Source organism: Danio rerio, chromosome 23 (assembly GCF_049306965.1).
Source record: "Danio rerio strain Tuebingen ecotype United States chromosome 23, GRCz12tu, whole genome shotgun sequence".
In the NCBI taxonomy this organism is placed as follows: Eukaryota; Metazoa; Chordata; class Actinopteri; order Cypriniformes; family Danionidae; genus Danio; species Danio rerio.
In genome coordinates, this window is record NC_133198.1 from 3896125 (window position 1) to 3920889 (window position 24765).

General features: G+C 43.0%; 1 protein-coding gene across 16 annotated transcripts; it reads left to right on the forward strand.

The window, feature by feature from the left end:
* The first annotated feature begins 1559 nt into the window (after positions 1–1559).
* LOC101885752 (uncharacterized) lies at positions 1560–21411 on the forward strand. Of its 16 annotated transcripts, none has more exons than XM_073939716.1 (8): positions 1560–1646; positions 11156–11253; positions 19218–19284; positions 19392–19576; positions 19717–19871; positions 20059–20522; positions 20643–20851; positions 20952–21411. In XM_073939716.1, exons 2-8 carry the CDS (start codon positions 11200–11202, stop codon positions 21165–21167), a joined length of 1350 nt encoding a protein of 449 aa, XP_073795817.1. In that variant the 5' UTR covers positions 1560–1646; positions 11156–11199; the 3' UTR covers positions 21168–21411. The 16 variants fall into 16 exon arrangements, with proteins under 16 accessions (XP_073795817.1, XP_073795811.1, XP_073795819.1 ...); XM_073939710.1 differs by lacking the exon at positions 1560–1646 and adding an exon at positions 6624–6732 and having other exon boundaries at positions 11153–11253; XM_073939718.1 differs by lacking the exon at positions 1560–1646 and adding an exon at positions 6660–6732 and having other exon boundaries at positions 11153–11241.
* The last annotated feature ends 3354 nt before the right edge of the window (positions 21412–24765 follow it).

Below are 24765 nucleotides of genomic sequence, written 5' to 3' on the forward strand. Positions count from 1 at the left end.
CATCTTCTGCATCACGGCTGTGTGTGTGGGGCTGCCGTGTCTGATTTGGGCTTTTTATTCGGTGCACCTTCAGAGAAAAGCAAGTGGTCGGATCTCAGCCTTCATCATCCTCCTCCTCCTAAATCACCTGCTGCAACTGCTCCTGTATTCATGCATAGTGTCACACCAACTTTCTTCAGGTTTTTATCATTCTCCTGGCATAATCCTATTACTGAATGTTCTTCTGAAGATCGCTGGCCTTCACCTGCAGGCGCTTGTGGCTCTGGAGGCGGCTCTGACTCTGAAATATCCCATGATTTCTGCTCGCCTATGCTCACGCCGCTGTTATATCATCGTCATAGTTTTTATTCCTGTAATGTATGTATTGGGGTTAATTTTTGGTGGTCCAGATGCTGCTCTTGTGTGTTTGGGTTTCACTTTTCTGCTACCTGCATGTTTATTGGTTGCCACAGGTATAATCATCTACATGCCCACGACTACCAGCACACCTGTCACTGATTTTAGACCAGGTGCCATGATGTTTACTGTATCTTTAGTTATATTACTTGTGCTCTATTTACCAAGTGTGATCCTCAGCTCTTTGTTGATTTTAAATTTTCACATATCAGAGGCTTGGTTGGTAATGACGTTCTGTCTGTTGAGTTTGACAGTGATTTCCGAGCCTCTGCTGTGTGTGCTGGTCTGCAGACAGAATCTCAGTGGTCAGTCAAAACAAACACGCATAGAGCTCAACTCTGAGCAGACATCAGTCTGAACTCAACATCTGGCAGGATCATTTCTCTACTTTTATTTTGATTTTATTTGTTTATTTGGCAGGGACAGTGTACATTAATTAGCATTTCTGCTAACCCTGCTGAAAAATCCAGCCTAAACCAGCCTAGGCTGGTTTTAGCTGGTCAACCAGGCTGGTTTTAGAGGGGTTTTGGCCACTTCCAGGCTGGTTTCCAGCCATTTCCAGCCTGGTCTTAGCTGGTCATGACCAGCTAAAACCAGCTTGACCTGCCTAGCCAGGCTGGGAGTCCAGCCAAAACCAGCTATATCCAGCTTAAACCAAGCTGGTCAAGCTGGTTTTAGCTGGATTTGGCTGGTCATTTTCCAGCCTGACCAGCTAAGACCAAGCTGGAAATGGCTCGAAACCAGCCTGGAAATGGCCAAAACCCCTCTAAAACCAGCCTGGTCGACCAGCTAAAACCAGCCAACCAGCCCAGGCTGGTTTAAGCTGGATTTTTCAGCAGGGAATGTACCAGAATTAGCCCGAAGGCTATTTTTCATCTGTTGTCCCTTAACAACCTAGAAAAAACAATACAAAAATTATACAATCTATCAAACATATTTAAAAAGTACTAAAATAGACATGGTCATATAGATGTTAAAAGAGAATATTTACGAATTAAGCTAAAACACCAACATTTTGTAATAGAGATAAAATTAGTTGACACACATTTAAACAACAGATCATCAAGATGGTGGGCACAATTGGAAACATGCTAGTTTCAATTCAATCAGAATGATGACGCGTCTGATTCTCTATAAACCAGGTTTTTAAATGTTTTTTGAATATATTAAATGAGGTTATATCTCTGATGCTGCCAGGGACAGAATTCCACTCCTGTGCAGCTGTAACTGAAAAGGCACCCTGACCAAAGGTACTTTTCCGGAGTGAAACAATACAGTCTTCTCGGGCTGCCCCTCGTGTTGCTCTGTGTGTGGTGTACTGTATGACAGACCTTGAATGATTTTATACAACAGACAAATATTTGAGTACTAATTATTGCAATGCAGTTTGCACAAAAATCTGAACTTTGGCAAAGGATTTGCACAGCATTAACAAATCAAGAGCTTGCTCTTATATCGGCTGTCATCCAGTCAGGAGTTCCCTTTAACACCATGTCCTAACTTTAAGCAAGGTGAAAAGATTCCAGCGACAACGCACCAAACGTGACACGACAGAAACATTTCAATACCAGCCATTCATTTAAATATCAGCCACAGCACTGCCGATGAAAAGGCAGGTTATTGTTAAAACGTACATAGGCTAGTAGTCACAGCAATGACCTTTGTTTTTAATGCTGTCTGCTAATTATTATTTTACTTTGAAGATCTGAGGTGATCACCTGCTGCTGCTTTCAGTATGGCTATAAATGGAATGGTAAATGCTATTTAAACTCACATTGGTAGCATTTACCACTGAGTAAAGCACATTATCTGTACCTGAGGTGATAATTGCTGTTGTAGTATGCTTTTTTCTGTATATTGAGAAATAAAAGAAACTAAAATAGATATTTTGTGTGTTTGCTAAATTTTTTCAAGACTTTGGCGCCCGGCGCAGTGTGGCGCATGGCATGGCGCAATAGTATTTTGGTAGTTTCAGCTTGGCGCAAGAGTCGTTTTGAGGCTTTGCGCTACACTGTTTAAATAGCATATGCATTAGTGCTCATTTGTGCGCCCATAGGCATTCTGGTCTAAAAAGGAAGGCGTTCTGAGGCGGACCGCTGGCGCGTTGCTATTTTGAGAAACTATAATAGATTTTTCATTAGACCAAAACTAACCCGGTCTAAACTCCAGCGCAGAGTTGCGCCTCGCTTACACACTGCTTAATACACACAAGAGGCAAATATCTTTACATATGAAAAAATTTAAATATTAAGGATATATATAGGATATAATAAGAATAGATATAGAATATAAATATAAAGGATTAAAACAAAACATATTATTTTCTAGCCAACATAAATATGAAAAATCACTGCTTTATGTCTTCTTCATCTCGGGAGGCTTTTTCAGTTCATTCATAACAATTTGCTTTTGTATAATGTTATTATTATTAGCAGTATCATTTATCATATCCATATTTATATTTGTTTTATTAAAAACAAGCTTAGATTTGCCCACCTTTCAGGTTTTAGACCATATGGGGGGCACAGCATGTGTTTTAGGATATAACTCATTTTGTTATTATTGTTCATTTATTCGTTTGCTGGAAATTAGAACTGAATTTAGAAACAGTTTTGAAATGAATATTTGCACTTAACAAACAAAATTATTTATTTATAGACTAATTGATGTCTGTGCGTAAAGGTTTCCCTATCCAAGAGCGAAAGTAGATCCATTATCTCTCATTCTCATGCAGTAGATGCTCTGTTTAACAGTTTTGTTAAAAAAACTGTTAACTGTTTGCTAGTGAAATGCTCATTTTTTCCACTTAGACTTACTTTGCGTCCTGTAAATAGCGAATGCGCTCTTGGCGTGACGCAGCTGGCTCTTAAAGGGAATGGGAGATGAGACTCTGATTGGTTTATTCTCAAAACACACCTATAACTCATTAAGAAAATAAACTTAACCCTTTTAGATCATGCGCCGCGGCGCACGGCAGATTTTCCCGTCCTTAAATTAGCAAAAATGCATTCTGACACACCCTGAAAGCGTTTGCGCCCTGCGTTTTGCGCTCTGCGCATGGACCGTCAAAATAGAGCCCTTTTTTAAAAAAGTTTATTAAATTTCCAGTTTACGTGTACGGAACCCCGGAAGGGACGTAGTGGAGGAGACAAAAATTGGCTGGGTGAAAGAAAAAAATGAGTTAAAGGAAAATATATTATAATATAAAATATATATAAAATATATATATAAGTTTTTGCTTTCTCTCGTAAAGTTTTGCGTTCCCTCGCAAAGATGTTATGCGTTCTCTCGCAAAGATGTTTCTCCACAAACACTTCCTGTTCACTCATGTAAACCCTGCCGTTTTTGCAGAAATTTTCCCATATTTTACCATTCTATCGCACTTTCTTTACATTAAATCTGTGTGTCGATCGTCGCCTTTCATATGCTACCTCTGAAGCAGTGAATGCATGTATAAGCGCTGACTGACAGACGGGCTCCGTACAATAAACTGATCCCAGATCAGCGTCTGTACGCGCCATTTGAAGTGACACCTCTGTTATCAAACAAGTGAGCAGCAATGAATCTCATGTTTTGTTTAGTTTGATAACAGAGGTGTCTCTGTAAGAATGCACAGATCAATAATCTGTGTTTGTGGAGAAACAGTTTTGCGAGAGAACGCAAATCATCTTTGCGAGAGAACGCAAAAACTTAGAAATATATATTTTCTCTCCACCCATTTTTTCTTTCAGCCATTTTTTTTTCACCCAGCCAAATTTTTTCTCCTCCACTACATCTCTTCCGGGGTTGCATAAGATTGCATCCCTCACCACCTCCTGATTTGGCAGGTTTGCCAAAAAGTTACATTAAGCAGGATAGATTACACATTTCAGCTTTACATTTCAGGGCCAAAAATTTTGAGAACATGCCTAAAGCCACTGTCAGGTTTATGTAACATAAAAACAAATAGTAAAGTACAGTTCCTGAGAAACACCACTCAACTACAGTAGTTTGAGTAATTTCCAGTTTCATCTGGAACACATCCCACACCACCTCATGAAGTGCTTTGAGCGATCGTGACTTGATTGAGAAATTATTTGGCAGGTTTATCAAAAATTTAGGTATATTATGCAAATTCTGGATAGATTACACACTTCCACTTTACCTATCAAGGCCAAAGAATTTGAGAACATGCCTAAACCAGACACTTACAGTCAGGTTTATGTGACATTTAAAAAACATAGTACAGTACAAATCCTGAGAAAAACTACTAAATTACAGTAATTTGACTATTTCTAATTTCTTACTTCACACCACTGCAGAGGTGGAAAGAGTACTGAAAAATCATACTCAAGTAAAAGTACCATTACTTGCCTAAAAATGGAGTGCAAGTACAGTTAAAGTATCTGTTGTAAATATTACTCAAAGTAAAAAGTAGCCCTTTTAAAAGTACTCGTGAGTAGTGAGTACTATGCTGTGAAAAGCTGATGCCTTTACATGTTATTTGTTTATCCTTTTCATCATCCTGTTTCTTAGTATTTAACTGTGAATTGATTTTAATTAATGAATAAGTTAACACATTGCTTAATATAAGAATGTTCAGTGCATTTGCCAGTCTCTTTATACCTATTTTCAGGAGCCAGCAAACTAGGTCAGAGGTCATGGAGATCTTGAGTGGAACTGAGGACTGGAATCAACTGTTTCTATTGTTATTTCTAGGAGTTAATACTGTCTAAAATGTCTAAAGTGATTTTGCTATAGTTTTACGGTTAAATCTTTTAAAGTGATTCTACTTTTTATTCAAGATAGACTTTGTGTAGTAAGAATATAACTGCCTGAATGTAGATTATACCAGTTTTTAACCAGTTTTGATAAAGACGGCTGACGGTACACTCAGCCTAGGATAAGAAACAGATTATACTTAAAGTGAGTGTGTTCTATTTGATTGTTGATCCGTTTCACAGGTCTGGAGTCAGCTCTAATCAGTCTAAAAGGTGTCTGACGTTTATGTTTAGATATTGTTCAGAATTGTACGCACGAACCTCACGTGGAAATGTTCCTAGTCTATCTGTGTTTTAACCAATCAGGTTAGAACACCTTTATGTATGACGCAGTTAATGACGTTATGTGAGAGTATAATTGTTATTGATTGGTGATTGTAAGCAGAGCGGCCTAGGAACTCATTGTGAGTGTTGAAGCTGGCTTCTGCGAATGAAACTGCAAACTATCTTCAGTAAACTTAATTTATTTTTTTTAAATCTCTGACTCCGGCTCTTCTTTATCAACCAGACTGGTCATTCTTTGGGTTAAACTGTAAACTATCCCTACATGTGGATGTGTGTAAACGTAAAATTCTGTAGTGCATGTAGTTATCACCCAGCAGGCACACAACGTCATGGAACGTTAATATTAGGTTAGATTTAGGTTGTGCATGATGTCAAGTGACCAAAATTTTATGTCTAGCCAGCGTCTAAGGACAATGTTATTTTGATGTCTAATAACAATGTTAAATGACATACATTTTTGGTCGATTTTAGGTTGTGTTAGTAAGTGACCAAAATCCAACGTTAAGCCAACATCTTGAACCAATGGTATAATGACGTCAAGTACTGATATTTATTCATCAGGTATGGCAACCAAAATCCAACATCTGATAGACGTCATAGTGGTAACGTTCACACAACTTCAAGCTGAAACATCATTAGACGTTGATATTTGGTTGGTTTTCGGTTGGATATTGACGTTGGTCTGAGTTCTGACGTCAACCTGATTTTCATTTCAATTTAATTCATCTTTATTTGTATAGCCCTTTTACAATGTAAATTGTGTCAAAGCAGCTTTACATAAAAGATCATAGGAAATACCAAACAAAATGCAACATCCCCACGACATTGGGGTACAACGTCAATCTGACGTCATGTTGATGTCTTGTGCTTGCTGGGTGTTTAAGGCCATTTCCCCATACAGTAAACATTCCTCAACTTCTCATCAGCGACATGCATCTAAACAGTCTCTGGGTCAATGCGTGTAAAGATTTTGGACATCTTCTTGGACACTTTCAATGCTTCCAAACAGTTTGCTTGATTTATAAATCGCCCATGTCTTGAGGTAGTTCATTATGAGGCGATTTACCTTCTATGTGTGATTTGATTGGACAGGAATTGCAGGACTGATTTTTCTAATCCCCATAGGAAAAAATAAAGTAGTAACTGCAGATTGAAGAAAAGTAGTGGAGTAAAAGTACAGATACAGCACTAAAATAGTACTCAAGTGAGAGTAAAACTACACATTTTTAAAACTACTCAGTAAATTACAATTTGTGAGAAAAAGTAATTAATTACATTTATTTGAATATTTGTAAGTAGTTACTTTACACCACTGCCCTTATCATAAACAGATAGCCTATAGTTTTGTGAATTAGAATAGCCTACAACTAACAAACAAACCTTTTTTAAGAATTACAGTTATTAATAGTCCTCATAAAAAAATCAATGTAGAAAATATCCCATGAATCCAGTCAAACAAATGCAATCTAAACACTTCAATGATTTTTGCATAGACATCACTCCACACACCAAACTGAGACTTCAATTTGTAGCTATATAAACTATATATTAAAAAAAAGTATGTAAAGTAATACATTACTAGGCTATATGTAAAAAAAAAAAACATTTAGGGTTCTAATTGACGATCCATGCGCAAAGTGCAAAGCGCAAGGCGCAAATACATTCAGGGCGTGTCAGAATCCACTTTTGCTAATATAAGGACTGAAAAATTTGCTTGGTCTAAAAGGGTTGAGCTTATTCTCTTAATGAGTTATAGGTGTGTTTTGAGAATAAACAAATCAGAGTCTCATCTCCCATTCACTTCAAGAGTCAGTTGTGTCGCGGCTTAAGCGCATTTCTTATTTATATGACGGACTTTGTAAGTGGAAAAACTGAACACTTCACTAGCAAGAAAACAGTTAAACAGAGCATCTGCAGCGCGAGAATGAGAGCTGAGCCTCCTCATTATTTATTTTCACCCTCATGGATAGGGAAACTTCTTGTACGCACAGACAATTATCAATTAGCCTATAAATAATTAATTTAGTTTAAGCGCAAAGATTTGTTTTAAAACTATTTCTGAATTCAGTTCTAATTTCCAGCAAACGAATAAATAAACAATACTAACGAAGTGTGCTCAATAAATATAGTTATATCCTAATACACCTGCTGTGCCCCATATGGCCTAAAAACCAGACAGGTGGACAAATCTAAGCTTGTTTTTTTTTTTTTTTAAACACATACATATATACATATGCATAGGCTATACATATGCATATAATAAATAATACTGCTAATAATAACATTATACAAAAGCAAATTGTCACAAATAAACTGATAAAGACCCTCGAGATGAAGAAGGCAAGAAGGCAGTGGTTTTCATATTTATGTAGGCTAGAAAATTATATTTTTTGTAATATTTTAATCCTTTATATATATATATATATATATATATATATATATATATATATATATATATATATATATATATATATATATTCCTTATTATATCCTAAATAGTTTAATATTTTTTAATTTGTAAATTTATTTGTGTATTGCTTTACATACTGTCTGTATTAAGCAGTGTGTAAGCGAGGTGCACAACTAACGCGCTCTGCGCTGGACAATAGACCGGCTTTGTTCTGGTCTATAGAACAGACTATTATAGTTTTTCAAAATAGCAATGCGCCTCAACACACCTTCCTTTTTAGACCAGAAAGCCTATGATGTGACACATATGAGTGCAAATGCATTTGCTATTTAAACAGCGTGGCGCAAGCTCGACACTTGCGCCAAGCTGAAACTAGCTAACAATTGCATCGCACCTTGCACTGCATTGCGCCAGGTGTATGATATAGGGCCCTTAGTCTATTTAATTGAGAACACATATGCACCTTGTCTTTAGCACCTTTCACACAGTGATACCGGTAAATATCTGGAAAATTTCCGGAACGACTTTACCGGTATATTAAAAAAAGCACTGTTCACACAGGCGAGGACGTTAAGGAATTTTTCCGGAAAAGAGCATTCACACATCCATCGCAAAATGCCGGTAAATTCTGATATCATTCACCACAAATGACCTCTAAACGGCTGCGCTTGTGTTTGTAAACATTTGACTACATTTCAAACTCTTCGGATGGATCAGTATTGAGTACAACTCTAATGAAAACATAGAGAAACACTTTCGCATATCGAGATGTTCATGATATGTGTGTGTGCTGGCGCTATGGGCGCTCACGGGCACACGCAAAGCTTGAAGGTAAACAAACAATGGATTATCATAAACATTTTATCGATAATTATTTACACAGTTAGCATTAAGAAGGAACATAGAAACGTTATCTGACTAACATCAAGCAGCTAAAGGTGTCTGGAAAAATATTCAAAGGCTTTTATTCTCATAAACCGCGCACACGTGAATGCGTCTGACTGTTCTGATTGGCTAAAGCAGATGTCTCACGTCAGCACGTTCTAGACGTGGACGTGCTCTTTCCGGCAATCTTCCTTCTGCGTTCACACAGCGCAGCATTCCGGCGAATTACCGGTAATGTTACAACTTCTCTTTCCGGAAAATAGCCAGAACGAATTTACCGGTATTTTCAAAAAGGACCTGTTCACACATACAACCGTTCCAGAAAATTCCCGGTAATTTTCCGGAAAGGTCTGTATGTGTGAAAGGGGCTATAGTCTCTCATCACCATGATCGCATTGCGAATCTGTTTAAAGCTTCTGGAAAAACAGACTTACATTTGACCAGCCTTTCAGCAAAGCCATTATTGGTAAGATTATATAAGGCAGGTTATAATCGTATAATGTTAAAAATTACAAAAACTAGTCAGCTAATTATTATTTTATTTTGAAGATCTGAGGTGATCACCTGCTGCTGCTTACAGCATGGCTATAAATGTCACGTAAAATGTTATTCAAACTCACATTGGTAGCATTTAAGACGTTACGGAATTTTTCTGGAAAAGAGCATTCACACATCCATCGCAAAATGCCGGTAAATTCTGACATCATTCACCAGAAATGACCTCTAAACGGCTGCGCTTGTTTTTGTAAACATCTGACTACATTACAAACTCTTCGGATGGATCAGTATTGAGTACAACTCTAATGAAAACATAGAGAAACACTTTCGCATATCGAGATGTTCATGATATGTGTGTGTGCTGGCGCTATGGGCGCTCACGGGCACACGCAAAGCTTGAAGGTAAACAAACAATGGATTATCATAAACATTTTATCGATAATTATTTACACAGTTAGCATTAAGAAGGAACATAGAAACATTATCTGACTAACATCAAGCAGCTAAAGGTGTCTGGAAAAATATTCAAAGGCTTTTATTCTCATAAACCGCGCACACGTGAATGCGTCTGACTGTTCTGATTGGCTAAAGCAGATGTCTCACGTCAGCACGTTTTAGACGTGGACGCGCTCTTTCCGGCAATCTTCCTTCTGCGTTCACACAGCGCAGCATTCCGGCAAATTACCGGTAATGTTACAACTTCTCTTTCCGGAAAATAGCCAGAACGAATTTACCGGTATTTTCAAAAAGGACCTGTTCACACATACAACCGTTCCAGAAAATTCCCGGTAATTTTCCGGAAAGGTCTGTATGTGTGAAAGGGGCTATAGTCTCTCATCACCATGATCGCATTGCGAATCTGTTTAAAGCTTCTGGAAAAACAGACTTACATTTGACCAGCCTTTCAGCAAAGCCATTATTGGTAAGAATATATAAGGCAGGTTATAATCGTATAATGTTAAAAATTACAAAGGCTAGTCAGCTAATTATTATTTTATTTTGAAGATCTGAGGTGATCACCTGCTGCTGCTTACAGCAAGGCTATAAATATTACGTAAAATGTTATTCAAACTCACATTGGTAGCATTTAACACTAAGCACATTATCTGTACCCATACGCTGTTGTTTTTCTGTAACATTGAGGAACATAGAAACTGTTTATAAAATAAATATTTTGAGTTGCGAAATTTTATTGACATTTTTTTAAGTTTAAGACATGTCTAGTTTCGTCTGAAATACATCACACAACAAATCCTGAAGTAATCCCTTTGACAGCAAAATAATTAAAAAAAACATGCCTAAAGCCATATACATTCACTCTCAGATTTATGTGATAGTCCATCATTAGTTGTTTAACATTGAATAAATGTGAGCAAAATATCTTCACAGAATGTAAGGTGAGGTATATTATAAACAGACTTTCTTCCTGGTTGACTTTTTAAACCTTCTCTACATTAGTTCTTACCCATATATTAGAAACACATGTTAGTTCTTTACAAAAAACCCCACTTTTGTAATGCTCGTATTTAAAATAAAGGCATCCTCAAATAAGACTCCATCATTATGCATATGTCTGGTAGATGTGAAGGTTATAAAACATTTATACCACTGTTTTTGGATATTATCAGTCGCTTGTCATAAATAAATATGTTGTAATAGTGTAATTAAAAGGAAATGTACACGTTGCGTACAACACGCTTAAATAATCATACTTATTACCGAAAGAAATGTAGTTACTTTGTTGGTGCCCTAGGCCAAATCACTCAAGCTTTCATGCACCGCCCTTATATAACTTATAATCTGGCCACATTTTGATTCTGGTCCAAGAAACTTTTATAATGATCCTGAGAAAAGATATAATACTTACATATATTCAATATTCAAGAGTTTACACTTGGATAATGCTTGTTGTTGTTAGCAGGTTTGGCGTGCTGTCCTAGGAGAGAACCTTGAGCTCGGAGATAGATGAGCCCAAGAAAGCTGCCTGGTCAACGAGCATGTAAGGGGGTACGAGAACAGGTAGTTCCTGAGAGCTCCCACAATTCGTTTAGCCTATTCCCTGATTAACTATGACAGTTCTATAGGAATACCCCGCTAACCACACCAAGTACATACTCACAAAAAGAAACTCAGCACTAGTGCTTGTGACTGTTACCATTATTTATTTCACTTATGTCTCATGTCTTTGGACTGTGTGAGGAAACCAGAAGCATCTATGGGAAACCCAAGCGAACACAGAGAGAACATGTAAACTGCGCACAGAAATGCCGACTGGCCCAGCTCAAGCAGCGACCTTCTCTTTCTGTGTGAGGTAGCAGTGCTTGCCACTGAGCCACCGTGTTGCCTGATCCTGGATTAAACTAGAAAATTCAACTCAATTCACCTTTATTTTTGTATAGCGCTTGTACAATGTAGATAACACCTAACCTATGTTTATTTAAATGCAACATTTTCTAAAAGATCAGGGGCTTTTGACAATACATCAGGGGCTTAAGCCCCCAAAACCCCCCCTTGCAACACCACTAGGACATGCCCTGCTCAGCAAGGGAATAGGGCTACGTTCACACTGTGAAGCTTAAGGCTGATTTATACTTTTGCGTCAAACGTCGGCGTATGCTACGGCATAGAGGTAAAGTTGGTTCCCCTTCGGTTGGGGAACTTCAGTGCCATGAATGGGAGGATTCGGATCAGAAGCCGCTTATCTGGAGAGTATTGAACGGGCCAATGAATGAAATTAATTGGCAGCGTAAGCTTGCGCAGGTGTGCGACATCTGCAATTATCTCAGCATATAAGCACACCTGAAGCCAGCAGACGCCATCCTTTTCGCTTCAGATCCTTTCTGAGTGAGTCGATGAGGGTTCCTCTTGCTGATCAGCACTTCAGAGCGAACGAGTGTGTCTACCGGTCCAGAGTGGGTCTTCGCGGTGGCAGACGGTCGAGCTGGGTTACTCCCTTGCCTGCGGTTCTTTTGGTCCGGTCCTCCAGAGCGGTGCGTATAGTTGCAACTTTCCTAAAAGAGCAACACAGTCATGCAGCACGTCCTTTTCAGGATGGCGCTCCGACTGTGCGTTTCTGGATGCGGGGGTTTCCTGTCTCCGGATGATGGACACGATCACTGCATTGCATGTTTGGGGGTCCAGCATGTTAATGCGGTGCTCGCGGGCGGTTCATGTCGTCATTGCGATGCCATGACCGTTGCACAGCTAAGATCGCGGCTAACTTTCGCAAGAGAGCGAGCCACCCCAGTTGCCTCCTGTTCTAAAAAAGCAGCGGGCGCTCGGGCAGATCTGAGGGTTTCAGCGGGAGCTAATCCGCCGCCCACGGGCTCGCGGACCTCTCGCTCCTCACGGCGCTCCATCCAAGCTTCGGGTGGTGAGAGTGATCCGTCTAACCAGATGGTAGCTCTCACACTCGCTGACACCGGAGATCAGATGTCCTCCGCGGCATCGGAGGGTGGGCTTTCACTGTCCGACGAAGATCCGGACCCACTCGCCCCCTCCGGGCAGGTGAGCGCTGTCAAATCGGATCCTGAAGCGGACATGTTAGCCGTGCTTTCCCGGGCTGCTTCGGCCGTGGGGTTGGAGATGGTTTATCCCCCAGCTCCGCGGCCGGACCGACTAGATGGGTGCTACGTAGAGGACCAGAAGGCGAAGCCTTCGAAGCCTCTCGTCCCCTTCTTCCCGGAAGTGCACAGTAGGCTCACGCAGTCCTGGAGGGCACCTTTCTCTGCCCGTGCTGCGAGTGCCTCCGCCCTCACCGCCCTTGACGGCGGAGCTGCCAGGGGGTATGAGGCGATCCCGTCAGTGGAGCGCGCTATCGCGGTCAATCTTTGTCCGCGCGGCGCCTCTACGTGGCGGGGTTTGCCCCGCCTCCCGTCCAAAGCCTGTAGGTTGTCTGCCTCCCTCGGAGCCAGAGCTTATAAGGCTGCGGGCCAGGCTGCTTCTGCTTTGCACGCGATGGCCACCTACCAGCGCTACCAAGCGCAGGCGCTGGCCGAGCTGCACGAGGGCGGGTACAACCCAAGCTTATTACATGAGCTGCGCACCGCGACCGACTATGCTCTTCGGACTACTAAGTCCGCCGCGTGTGCGCTGGGAAGGACGATGTCCACACTTGTGGTTCAGGAACGCCACCTCTAGCTAAACCTGGCCGATATGCGCGACGTTGACAAAGTTCGCTTTCTTGACTCGCCCATATCCCAGGCTGGCCTGTTCGGCGACACCGTCGGTGAATTCACCCAGGAATTCAAGGCGGTGAAAGAGCAGTCAGATGCGATGGGCAATGTCATCTATCGGCGTGGCCGTAAGCCCGCTCCGCCCGCCGAGCCATCCACCTCCGCTGTTCCTCGCCGAGGCGCGGCGTTCACCTCGAAAGCAGGCAGCCCCTCCTGCCCAGGGCGCCGTTAAGTCCGGTAAACGGACCGCGAAGCGTCCCTGAGACAGGCCATCCGGAGAAGAGGAAACTTGCTCTTTCCCCGCTGGAGGGCGGGGCCCCGATAACAACGGTACTTTTCAGTGCCACCAAAACATCAGTAAAAGAGCACTTTTTCCCTTCCCCGGATGTGACTGCACGAGTTCTGCCAGTCCGGGACGCGCTGCCTTCCGGCTCGCAGACTCTACGTGCTTCGCCAGTGGCTCACGAGCGCTGGGGGGACGGTCTCCCTTCCCTCAGCCCTCCAGCCCCCTCTCCGGAGTCAGGGTGCGGAGCCAGAGCGAATCGCTCTCCTCCAGCTTTTCCGCGGGACCCTCGTGCTTCCCGGATCAGCACACCCACTCCGCGCTGCCCCACCGCTGGTACGTCAGCGATTGTAGCGATGACTCCATTAGCGAGGGCTCTGCCTGCCTGGTTAGCGCGGGCCAGCCCCTCGCGGTGGCTCATACGCACAATCAGACTCGGTTACGCGATTCATTTCGCGAAACGGCCCCCCAAGTTTACGGGCGTGTATTTCTCCAGGGTCAACCCCCTGTCCGCCCCTGTCTTGCGAGAGGAGATTGCTGCCCTCCTGGCGAAGGGTGCAATCGAGCCGGTTCCTCCAGCCGAGATGGAGAGTGGGTTTTACAGCCCATACTTCATCGTACCCAAAAAGAGCGGTGGGTCACGGCCAATCCTAGATCTGCGCGTTTTGAACCGCTGTCTGCACAAGCTGCCGTTCAGAATGCTCACGCAGAGGCGCATTCTCCAATGCGTTCGTCCTCGGGATTGGTTTGCAGCCATAGACCTGAAGGACGCGTATTTCCATGTCTCCATTCTTCCACGCCACCGCCAATTTCTGCGGTTTGCGTTCAAGGGGTCGAGCGTGGCAGTACAAGGTCCTCCCCTTCAGGCTCTCTCTGTCTCCGCGGGTCTTCACCAAACTCGCGGGCATTCGGCTCGCGGGCATTCGCATACTCGGTTATCTCGACGACTGGCTGATTTTAGCCCACTCGCGGGAGCAATTGATTATGCACAGGGACGAGGTGCTTCGGCATCTCCGCCTACTGGGGCTTCAGGTCAACCGAGAAAAGAGCAAACTCGCCCCCGTGCAGAGGATTTCTTTTCTCGGGATGGAGCTGGACTCGATCACCATGGTAGCGCACCTCTCCGAGGAACGCGCTCGCCTGTTGCTGAACTGTCTGAGGGAGCTCGACAGCAAACTAGTGGTCCCACTGAAGTTCTTTCAGAGGCTCCTGGGGCATATGGCATCCGCAGCTGCCGTCACGCCGCTCGGGTTGCTCCATATGAGACCACTTCAGCACTGGCTTCACGATCGGGTCCCCAGACGCGCATGGCACGCGGGCACACACCGGGTCTCGGTTACTGCGCTGTGTCGCCGCGCCCTCAGCCCTTGGAACGACCCCTCGTTCCTACAGGCCGGTGTGCCTCTAGGACAGGCGTCCAGCCATGTTGTTGTTTCAACAGACGCTTCCAACATGGGTTGGGGGGCCGTGTGTCGCGGGCATGCGGCTGCGGGCCTCTGGAAGGGTGCCCAGCTGCATTGGCATATCAATCGCCTAGAGCTGTTGGCAGTGTTCCTCGCTCTCCACCGCTTTTTACCGGTGCTGGAGCGGCAACACGTGCTGGTCAGGACGGACAGTACGGCGGCGGCGGCGTATATCAACCGCATGGGGGGTATGCGCTCTCGCCGCATGTCTCAGCTCGCCCGCCGTCTGCTCCTCTGGAGTCACCCGCGGCTGAAATCGCTGCGCGCCATTCACGTCCCAGGCACGCTCAATCGTGCAGCCGATGCGCTCTCACGACAGCTGTTACGCCCTGGAGAATGGAGACTCCACCCCGAGTCTGTTCAGCTGATATGGGCGCGATTCGGGGAGGCCCAGATCGATCTGTTTGCTTCCCCCGAGAACGCTCACTGCCAGTTGTTTTTTTCCCTGACCGAGGGCTCTCTCGGCACGGATGCACTGGCCCACAGCTGGCCTCGGGGCATGCGCAAGTTTGCGTTTCCCCCAGTGAGCCTGCTCGCGCAGTTTCTGTGCAAGGTCAGGGAGGACGAGGAACAGGTTCTGCTAGTTGCGCCCCTTTGGCCCAACCGGACCTGGATATCAGAGCTCTCACTCCTCGCGACGGCCCTCCCCTGGCGGATCCCTTTGAGAGAGGACCTACTCTCTCAGGGACAGGGCACCATCTGGCACCCTCGCCCCGATCTTTGGAACCTCCACGTGTGGTCCCTAGACGCGAGGAAGACTTAGGTAACCTACCGACTGCGGTGGTTAATACCATCACTCAGGCTAGAGCCCCCTCCACGAGGCGCGCCTACGCCCTGAAGTGGAGTCTATTCACTGAATGGTGCGTCTCTCGCAGAGAAGACCCCCGAAATTGCCAGATTAGTGTTGTGCTCTCTTTCCTTCAAGAGAAGTTGGACAGCAGGCTGTCGCCCTCCACTCTCAAGGTTTACGTGGCCGCCATCTCCGCTTATCATAGCGCGGTAGCTGGCGGCACCGTGGGAAAGCATAACCTGGTCATCCAGTTCCTTAGGGGTGCTAGGCGAATTAATCCATCTCGCCCCCCTCTCATGCCCTCTTGGGATCTCGCCCTCGTTCTCACGAGTCTGCGATCCGATCCCTTTGAGCCACTCGAATCAGTATCTCTAAGATTTCTGTCCCTGAAGACAGCTCTGCTGGTTGCGTTGGCCTCCATCAAGAGGGTCGGGGACCTGGAGGCATTTTCGGTCAGTGACTCGTGCCTGGAATTCGGGCCGGATTACTCTCACGTTATCCTGAGACCCCGCCCCGGTTATGTGCCCAAGGTTCCTACCACCCCCTTTAGAGATCAGGTAGTGAACCTGCAAGCGCTGCCCCCGGAGGAGGCAGACCCAGCCCTTTCTTTACTTTGTCCAGTTCGCGCTCTGCGCATTTATGTGGACCGTACTCAGAATTTTAGATCATCTGAGCAGCTCTTTGTCTGTTATGGCGGTCGGCAGCAGGGAAGTGCCGTATCAAAACAAAGATTATCCCACTGGATTGTGGATGCCATTTCACTCGCTTATTTGAGTCGAGGTCAGCCGTGTCCCCCGGGAGTACGTGCACACTCCACTCGGAGCGTTGCATCCTCTTGGGCGCGTGCACGCAGCGCCTCTCTAACAGACATCTGTAGAGCTGCGGGCTGGGCGACACCCAACACATTTGCAAGGTTTTACAATCTGCGAGTGGAGCCGGTTTCCTCAAGGGTATTAGGTAACCCTTTGGTGATTGAGGAGACAACTCGGTAGGGTGTTGAAACACGCTTGCTGCGCCATTCTCCCTAACACGGAGGTACGTGCGCCTTTTTTATCTGTCAGTAAAGTTCCCCGTCAGGTGAGCCCTGCAGATTCCTCCGTGGCCCCCAGCACTGACTCAGCGGAGGAGTCACTTGCTGGCCCACTACGTTGTAGGTCTGCCCGCTGGTCAGTCCGCGTTTTGGGTATAGGTGCCTGCTATGCGTGATCCCCACTAGGCGATCCCATATGCTTATTCCGCCACGGTTAAGTCCCCCCCCTGGGCGGACCCGTGTCTTCCCTCTCCGCTAACCACTCTTTGCTATGCGTACTCCCCCTTTTTAGGGCTAGTCCATAGGTAAATTCTGCCATCTATCCCCCCCTTGGGTAACGGATGGCCTCCGCAGCGTCCTCCCTATCGGGATTGCACGCTTCCCAACGTACTGTCGTATTTCCTAGAATTATCTAGATGCTCACGACTTCCCAAAAAATATATCTAAATCCGTAAAACTTCTGTTGAAGTAGGATAAATTAGGGCCAGGGACACGTTGGAGGACCGCGCCCCCCATGATGTGGGTGCGTCACGCTTGCTTGACTATCTCCTCATCGGGGGTGTTGGTAAGGTGCAGTCATTATGGCGCTTTCCATATTCTCCCATTCATGGCACTGAAGTTCCCCAACCGAAGGGGAACGTTCGAGGTTACAGAAGTAACCCTTCGTTCCCCGAGGAGGGGAACGGAAGTGCCATATTCCGTCGCCATAATGACTGTCCCTTAGCTGTTTGAAAGTCTCTTCAGCTTAAAAGGATGGCGTCTGCTGGCTTCAGGTGTGCTTATATGCTGAGATAATTGCAGATGTCGCACACCTGCGCAAGCTTACGCTGCCAATTAATTTCATTCATTGGCCCGTTCAATACTCTCCAGATAAGCGGCTTCTGATCCGAATCCTCCCATTCATGGCACTTCCGTTCCCCTCCTCGGGGAACGAAGGGTTACTTCTGTAACCTCGAACGTTTTATATTTACACATTCAGACTTTCCCCTTAATAATATAATTTCATAAAAGTATTATTTGCAAAATCTAAATAGCGAAATCATATAAGCAGCTAATGACTATCAAAGTACAACAATGTTCACAGTCAAATAAACAGTGTTAATGTTGTTTTCAAGTCATACTTGCATGCTAATTCCACTCGAATATTCAAAGTAACATTGTAAACAATATATAGACTTCTAAATGAACGAATGTGTGAATATAAAACCAACTTTACCTCTATTGCTACGGCGCTGACGCATAGCCCTTCGCCATGGCCGTCGCTGACGTGCACCTCTCAAAAATTGTAACTACACGTCGCAACGACGCATAGCATAAGCTCTGTGATTAGTCGGCTTGATAGCGCTGACGAGTCTGGGCGGCACCAAGAGCCGCGCGAATGGCACGAGCTGGACACGAGCCCAATGGAGCGATTGTTTACAAGTGTGGAGTCCCGTGAAGGAGCTCCTGATGGAAAGTTTTGTTTTGTGTTTGCCTCATAGTTAAAGTTGTTGCACGTCCGCCAGTTCCTGCCTCAAAATGAGCGAGTTTGAGCCACTTGTACATCCAGGAAGTGTTCAGGAAAACAAAAGAGCAGAGAAGAAACTCGACACAGAGGAACATTTACACCTCACTGCCAACTAGCGTTTCGGGAGTGTTAATGCAGACCAACAGAGACAGCGGGCAGAAGTATAAATGCACAACTACGCGCGTTGCATGCGCCGTGGGTCACGCCGGTCACTTGACGCAGAAGTATAAACCAGGCTTAAGTGCTCAAATCAGATTTTTTTTTTTCTCAGATCTGATGTTTTTGCATGGCTGTTCACATATAAATGTGGCCAATATCAGGTTTGCAGTGTGAACACAACCGTTCACACTGCGGTCTCATTGCATCTGATCTGTGTCTGATTACATATGAAAGTGGCACAGATCTGACCTGAAAAGATCAGATTCCATGCGGTTTGGGCTGTTAAGACTGCGATTACCTGAGTCACATGAGGGGGAAAAGTTGGATTCGTGCCACATTTGCATGCCGTGGGAACGTCGGTGTGTCAAAACAGGAAAGATCCTAACTTTCTTTGCTATACATTTTTCTGTGTGGGTGTTGGGAGCATCCATGCACTTCTTCAGTATAAAAACACCACTTACCTTGTTCTCTGTATCACTTACTAAAAAAGGTAGATCCGTTTCATCCAGCATTTCTGTAATCATTGTCAGATGTGTGAGATTTTTCCAAGCATCCTTAATTGTTCTGCTTTTCCAGTACATTTTAGGAGAACCTGTTGCACACACTTTTTGTGTAAACCTACTGAAGATGGCTGATAGCAAGGGTAAGTAGTAACTTATTCATCTTACAGATTCTAAAATAATGACAGCCAATGAAGAAATATTGTTTAGTCTGTACAAATATAAACTAGTTGTTTTTGTTTCTTACCAGTGGCTGTGGCCCAGTGGAGCCCTTCCTTTGTAAAAGACCTTCTCCCTGCGGCTGAAAAAACGGCTCATCTGTACCATCTCTCTTACCTGTGCCTGGCCAAATTCCCCACCCTGGAGAAGATCATCAGGAGTCGGGCTGTGGAAACTCAGCTTCTCTTTGGGTCCTCTGATGCAATCTTATTCAAAGTACTGTTTCAGATTTTCTTTTAATTTGAGTATTTTCATTTTTGACAGTATAGCAGAGTAACAGAGAGTGGTTTGTTTTCCGTTACGCCCCTGAAGTGTCTACACAACATGACTGATCTTGTGTCTCGTTTTTCTTGCAGTGCATTTTGACCAGTGACAACCTGGTTCAGTTGCTGTTTCCCATGTTGATAGCAGCTGTAGACAAAAATAAGCCACTTTTGGCGGTCAAACACCTGGCAAAGGCACAAACCTGGATCAAAGACATCATCACAGATGTGGACAGGATTGTAGAAAAGTAAGTACATTTTTCAAAAGCAAAAAAAAATTACTTTAAAATACTCAAAATTATTAAATTGATCCTCTACAGGCAACTGCTACAGTCATCTGAAAAAAAAAAAAAACTTTTTTATCTAAATAAAAAGACTTTCTTACACAAAATTGTAATTATATACAATAAACAACTTTTTTTTCATTCTCTTTAGGTATGATTTACATAACAAAGATATATCATCGGCCACCAGTGATGTTGTCGCTGAAAAATCAAACACAGACAAGAACATTGCAGAAAAAGCTCAAGAGAAGACGGCGACTGAAGCCGCTCTGGAAGACCAGAAGACGGAGCTCCAAAAAGTCAGTGAAGAAATCGATCAACTTGAGAAAAAAATAAACGAGAAAAGTCAAGAGATTCAAGACTTTGCCAAATCCATAAGCCAAACCAGCACAGGCCTTGGCATCTTTGCTGCAATTGTGCCATTTGTTGGGCCACTCGTCAAAAGCATATATGATGCTGTAAAAGAGCCTACAAATATCGCAAAACTGAAAGGTCTTGAAGCTGAGCTGAATAATCTGATTGCTGATAAAACTGCTGCCAAACAAAAGCAGTGGCAGCTCCAGCTTCTGATCATTGACTGGCAGATGAAGGCTGCCAGAGCCAATTTTGACCGATGTGAGTCCTTTAAGCTTACTATCTTTCATGTCTAAAGTAAACCTGTATGACAAGCCGTGTGCCAAATTCTGAAGATGAGGAGGGACTTGTTCAAATATGTTTGTATTTCCCCCTCTGCAGCTTCCATACCCGACCCCATCCATCTAAAAGATGTGCAGAGTGGCTTGACAAAAATTCAATCAATTATGATTCAGCTGAAAAACTTCTGGGAGAGAGTTGCTGAACTGCTTAAGTCCCTGGAACAAAATACCTTTGCTGGAGAAAACTATGTCGATGACCTTGTCGATTTTAAAGATTATTTTATTAAATTGATCGAAATAGCAACAGCGGTAAAGATTGTTAAAAACAAATCTGTAAGATATTCTGAAATGTTTCCTACTCTTATTTAATCGCTTAATAATGTATTTTGCAATTGTTTTAATGTCACAGGCTTGGAGCTGTTTTGGTGCAGGCTGTCAGGAAGCTTCTGGAATCTTTAAGCTCCAAACCAAAGATGCCTACGCGTTCCTGGAGGACAGTCCGTCCTCTTACTCCAAGGAGGTATGGGACCAAAAATACAATGAAGTCAAGGCAATACTGATGAAAATAGACCCACCACCAAGCCTGGAATCCTCAGATAAACCTGCTATTTGTCAGGGACCCTAACATGCACAAGTTCATTCATTCACTTCTTTTCAGTTTCTTGATGCTTGTATCCTGGAGTGATTACATAAATTGTTCTTAACTGCTGCAAAGTTCTGTACGCCCCGCCCCTCTGCTTGATGCTTCAACACTCTGCATATATCATCTCCTCTGTGTGTGCTCTTTAGAAGCTTTCACAGCAAGGTTGCTGTTAAATGCATAAAGAAATGAATGTAAAAACATCGAGTGAATAAATTCTGGAAACATTCCTATTGACTTTTGGTTTTACTTCAAGCAATTGAACATGTCTTTATTAGTACCTTCAATTTATATTTCAGCGATTAAATATTTTGTCACTACACAAAAAGTAAACAAACACATGTAAGATTACTAAATAATTAAGTAAATGTTCTAATAAGCAGTCTCACTTTATTGTGAAAAGTTAATGATCATGAGTCTTCAGATCTGGCTACTGAGAATACGCGTTTCTGAACGCGCAGTCACACGTAGTACTGCAGCTCCAAATGCCACCTTTTTATTTAAAAAAAAAACATTTTCCACCATGGGGTGCAAAGAACAACCACTTTTCCATTGCCTTCTAGTTGTTAATAGTTTTTTTTACATTTAAAAGGTGTGTTTGTGCATGAAACATGCACGTTTAGATGCATGTATTTGTGTATGAGAGACCGGGTAAAAGAGAACTCGATTCAGCTGGCTACAGTGTCGGTCAGAAATGTGCCCTCTGAGACCAATAAGAGATAAGTTAGTTTAAAAATCTAAATACATCTCAAGTAGATTTTAATCATGTAGAAAATTCAAATAAAATAGAAAATGACAAAGTCATCTCTAGTTATCAACCAGTTATTTGTTAATCTAGCAATGGTGTTAAACAAAAAAAAAAAAAATTTTGTGGTTATTTTCCATTTGTTTGTGAAGCTGCAGCCCTGGCAGATGACTGTTATACTATTATGCAGTTTTTTTCTCTCTAGTCTTATTATTTTAAGGGGGGTAACGGTAATAAATGTCTTAGTTGAGACATCCATGCTGCTAGTTACTACATCAAGATTGTATTCATTTGCGGTTGCACAAACAATTTGAGAAAGATCAGGTAAGTAAGCTGTGAATTGTATTTAGTGGACAGGATGAAAGTTCTATCAGGTTGATAACTTGGTGCAACTTGGCTAATCTCAGCTATGCACTGCTTATATATTAAGATGTAGTGAGCACTTCATCATCACTTCGAGGTACAATATTTAAATCAGAACCTCAAGTTCCATGTGATAAAATTAGATCAGGGGTGCCCAAACTCACACGACCCAAGTATACACGTCAGCAGTAGCCTTCGCCCTGTTTACCAAACTATGAGGACGCACACAGCACAAATGCTGAAGTGTGAAAAGGGACCATTGAGAACTGGCAAACCATTGACTCCTTAGTGCTGGCCCTGCATGGGCAGCCCTCACCAGGCCCACATAGTGCCTGATCTACAATCTACAACAATAAATCTGTTTCATTATAAGTACTTTTTAGTTTAGCTATTATACAATTTGATATATTTATTTCATAATGTCATTCCAGCCTCTGAGGCTTTATTTACAGTGAGAACCAGTTGAGTGTTACTGAGAACCATTGATGAACACCTGGGGCCTCATGTACGTTGAATCAAAACATTGCATACGCACAAAGCTGTAAATGTGCGTACGCAGTAAAAAATTCCGATGTATGAAACACTGCGTACGCCGAATCCCACGCATATTCTCTTTGTACATCCGAATGAACGTGAAACTAAGTGCAAAACCCCTCCCTGCCTCCTCCCCCGTATGAATATGCTAATGACTTTACTTTGGCAAAACCCAACAAAAAAGCAATGGCAAAAGCAAGCAAGAAGAGAAACTTTGAACAGAATGTGATTTGGAGGTGCTGCTTTCGGAGGTAAACCGGAGAAAAACTGTGTTGTTTGCAAGTTTGTCCTCTGAAATTAATAACAAAAGAAAAGGATAGAGTGGCAGAGTTTAGCTGACGCGGTTAACACAGTTGGGTCTGAACATCGCACTGAGTGGACTAAAAAAGAAATAGTGCGATGTAAAGGACCGTGAACTCGATTCGAATCCAGCGTCTGATGAACTCATTCTTCTTTTTTTCATGTACATACAACATGCATAAATGTAATTAACCATGGTTATTAGGTGCTGGAAAAGCATGCAAATGCACCTTGAAAGTGCTTTAAAAGCGCTGGAATTTGAAGTTGGAAAAGGTGTAAGAACCTTGACCATTAAGAAATTATGAAATGGGAAGGACTGCAAAAATTAGGCACTCCATTGACATGGGAAACAGATGCAATAATGTTCTTTTAGATGATGAAAAAGAAATTAGGTTGTCAGTAAAGGAAACGAGGTTGCAGATTTAGAAGCTAAAAAGGTGACAGGATGTGAGGAGACAGTTCTAACACCAGTAGTATTTCAAGAGCCACAGCCTCAATTAGATGGCTTAACCAACAAATAGAACTTTTTTAACAACAAAAACAAGCATAATATATTTGGCATACACATGAAGGACAAATATTGCACCAGCGACACTTCTAAATGTTCTTGTTGCAGAGACAGATTATTCTGATCAAATGATAAACAAAATTATAGGTATTCTTATTTAAATGCAATGGTCAGTAAATTTTGTCCATGTGCAGGTTATATGCAAAATATAAGCTTTAAGGAACAGCAACACCTGTACACATTCCAGTATCTAAGGGACTATTCAAGTATTTAGTAAATTATGTGGATATGAAAAAACAAGTTCGAGATAGAAAATACATGCTTTTTTAAATTAATATATTTAATAGATGGGTAGAGGTGCTACCATCAGCAGATGGAAGCAGGAACAGTAAACAACAGAACACCTCTTTAATTTAGATCAGGTAGGTAATTCTGTCCAATCACACCTCTCCAGGTATCACTGTCAATGTTCACATGGGCATTGAAGTGCCCCGGTAGAACAATAGAGTACCCAGTTGGAAACACCTTCCAGCACCCCTCGCAAGAAGGCCAGGTACTCTGCACTGATGTTTGGCCCGTCGGCACAAACTTCAATGTGAGACCTACCCTGAAGAAGATTTTATTCTCTCTGTGTGAAGTATTTTCTAAGTGTAAAGCAGTTAATTTTCTCTTCTCAAAATGTATGTAGTGTTTGCAGCAAACATGCCAGCCTGTGTTAAAAATACAGTGATATGTCTGTGTAAGATGAGTATGCCTGCCCAGGAGCAACACTAGGAGAAGGCTATGCTGAAGAAGATTGTGTAGAATAACTGAATATGTAAAGCACTGATTATATATGTTAAATACTTGTATGAAGCTATATGTGTCAGAAGTTAGAATGAGTAACATATCAAGTGATTATGTTATCATGACAACGTATGTAAACACTTGGTTCCTGTGCATAAGTTGCATCTATATTTTGCTGACATAGTCCTGTAACATCTCTGTTGACATGAGCTAGTGGGCTGAGAGCCAAGAATAGCAGGACCCCTTAGACTAGAAACCTATTCAAAAATGGTCAAGAGTTAAAAAGAGACACCTAGGAGTGTGTCAAATAACCTGTATAAAGATTTTGGAAACACACAGAAACTTTA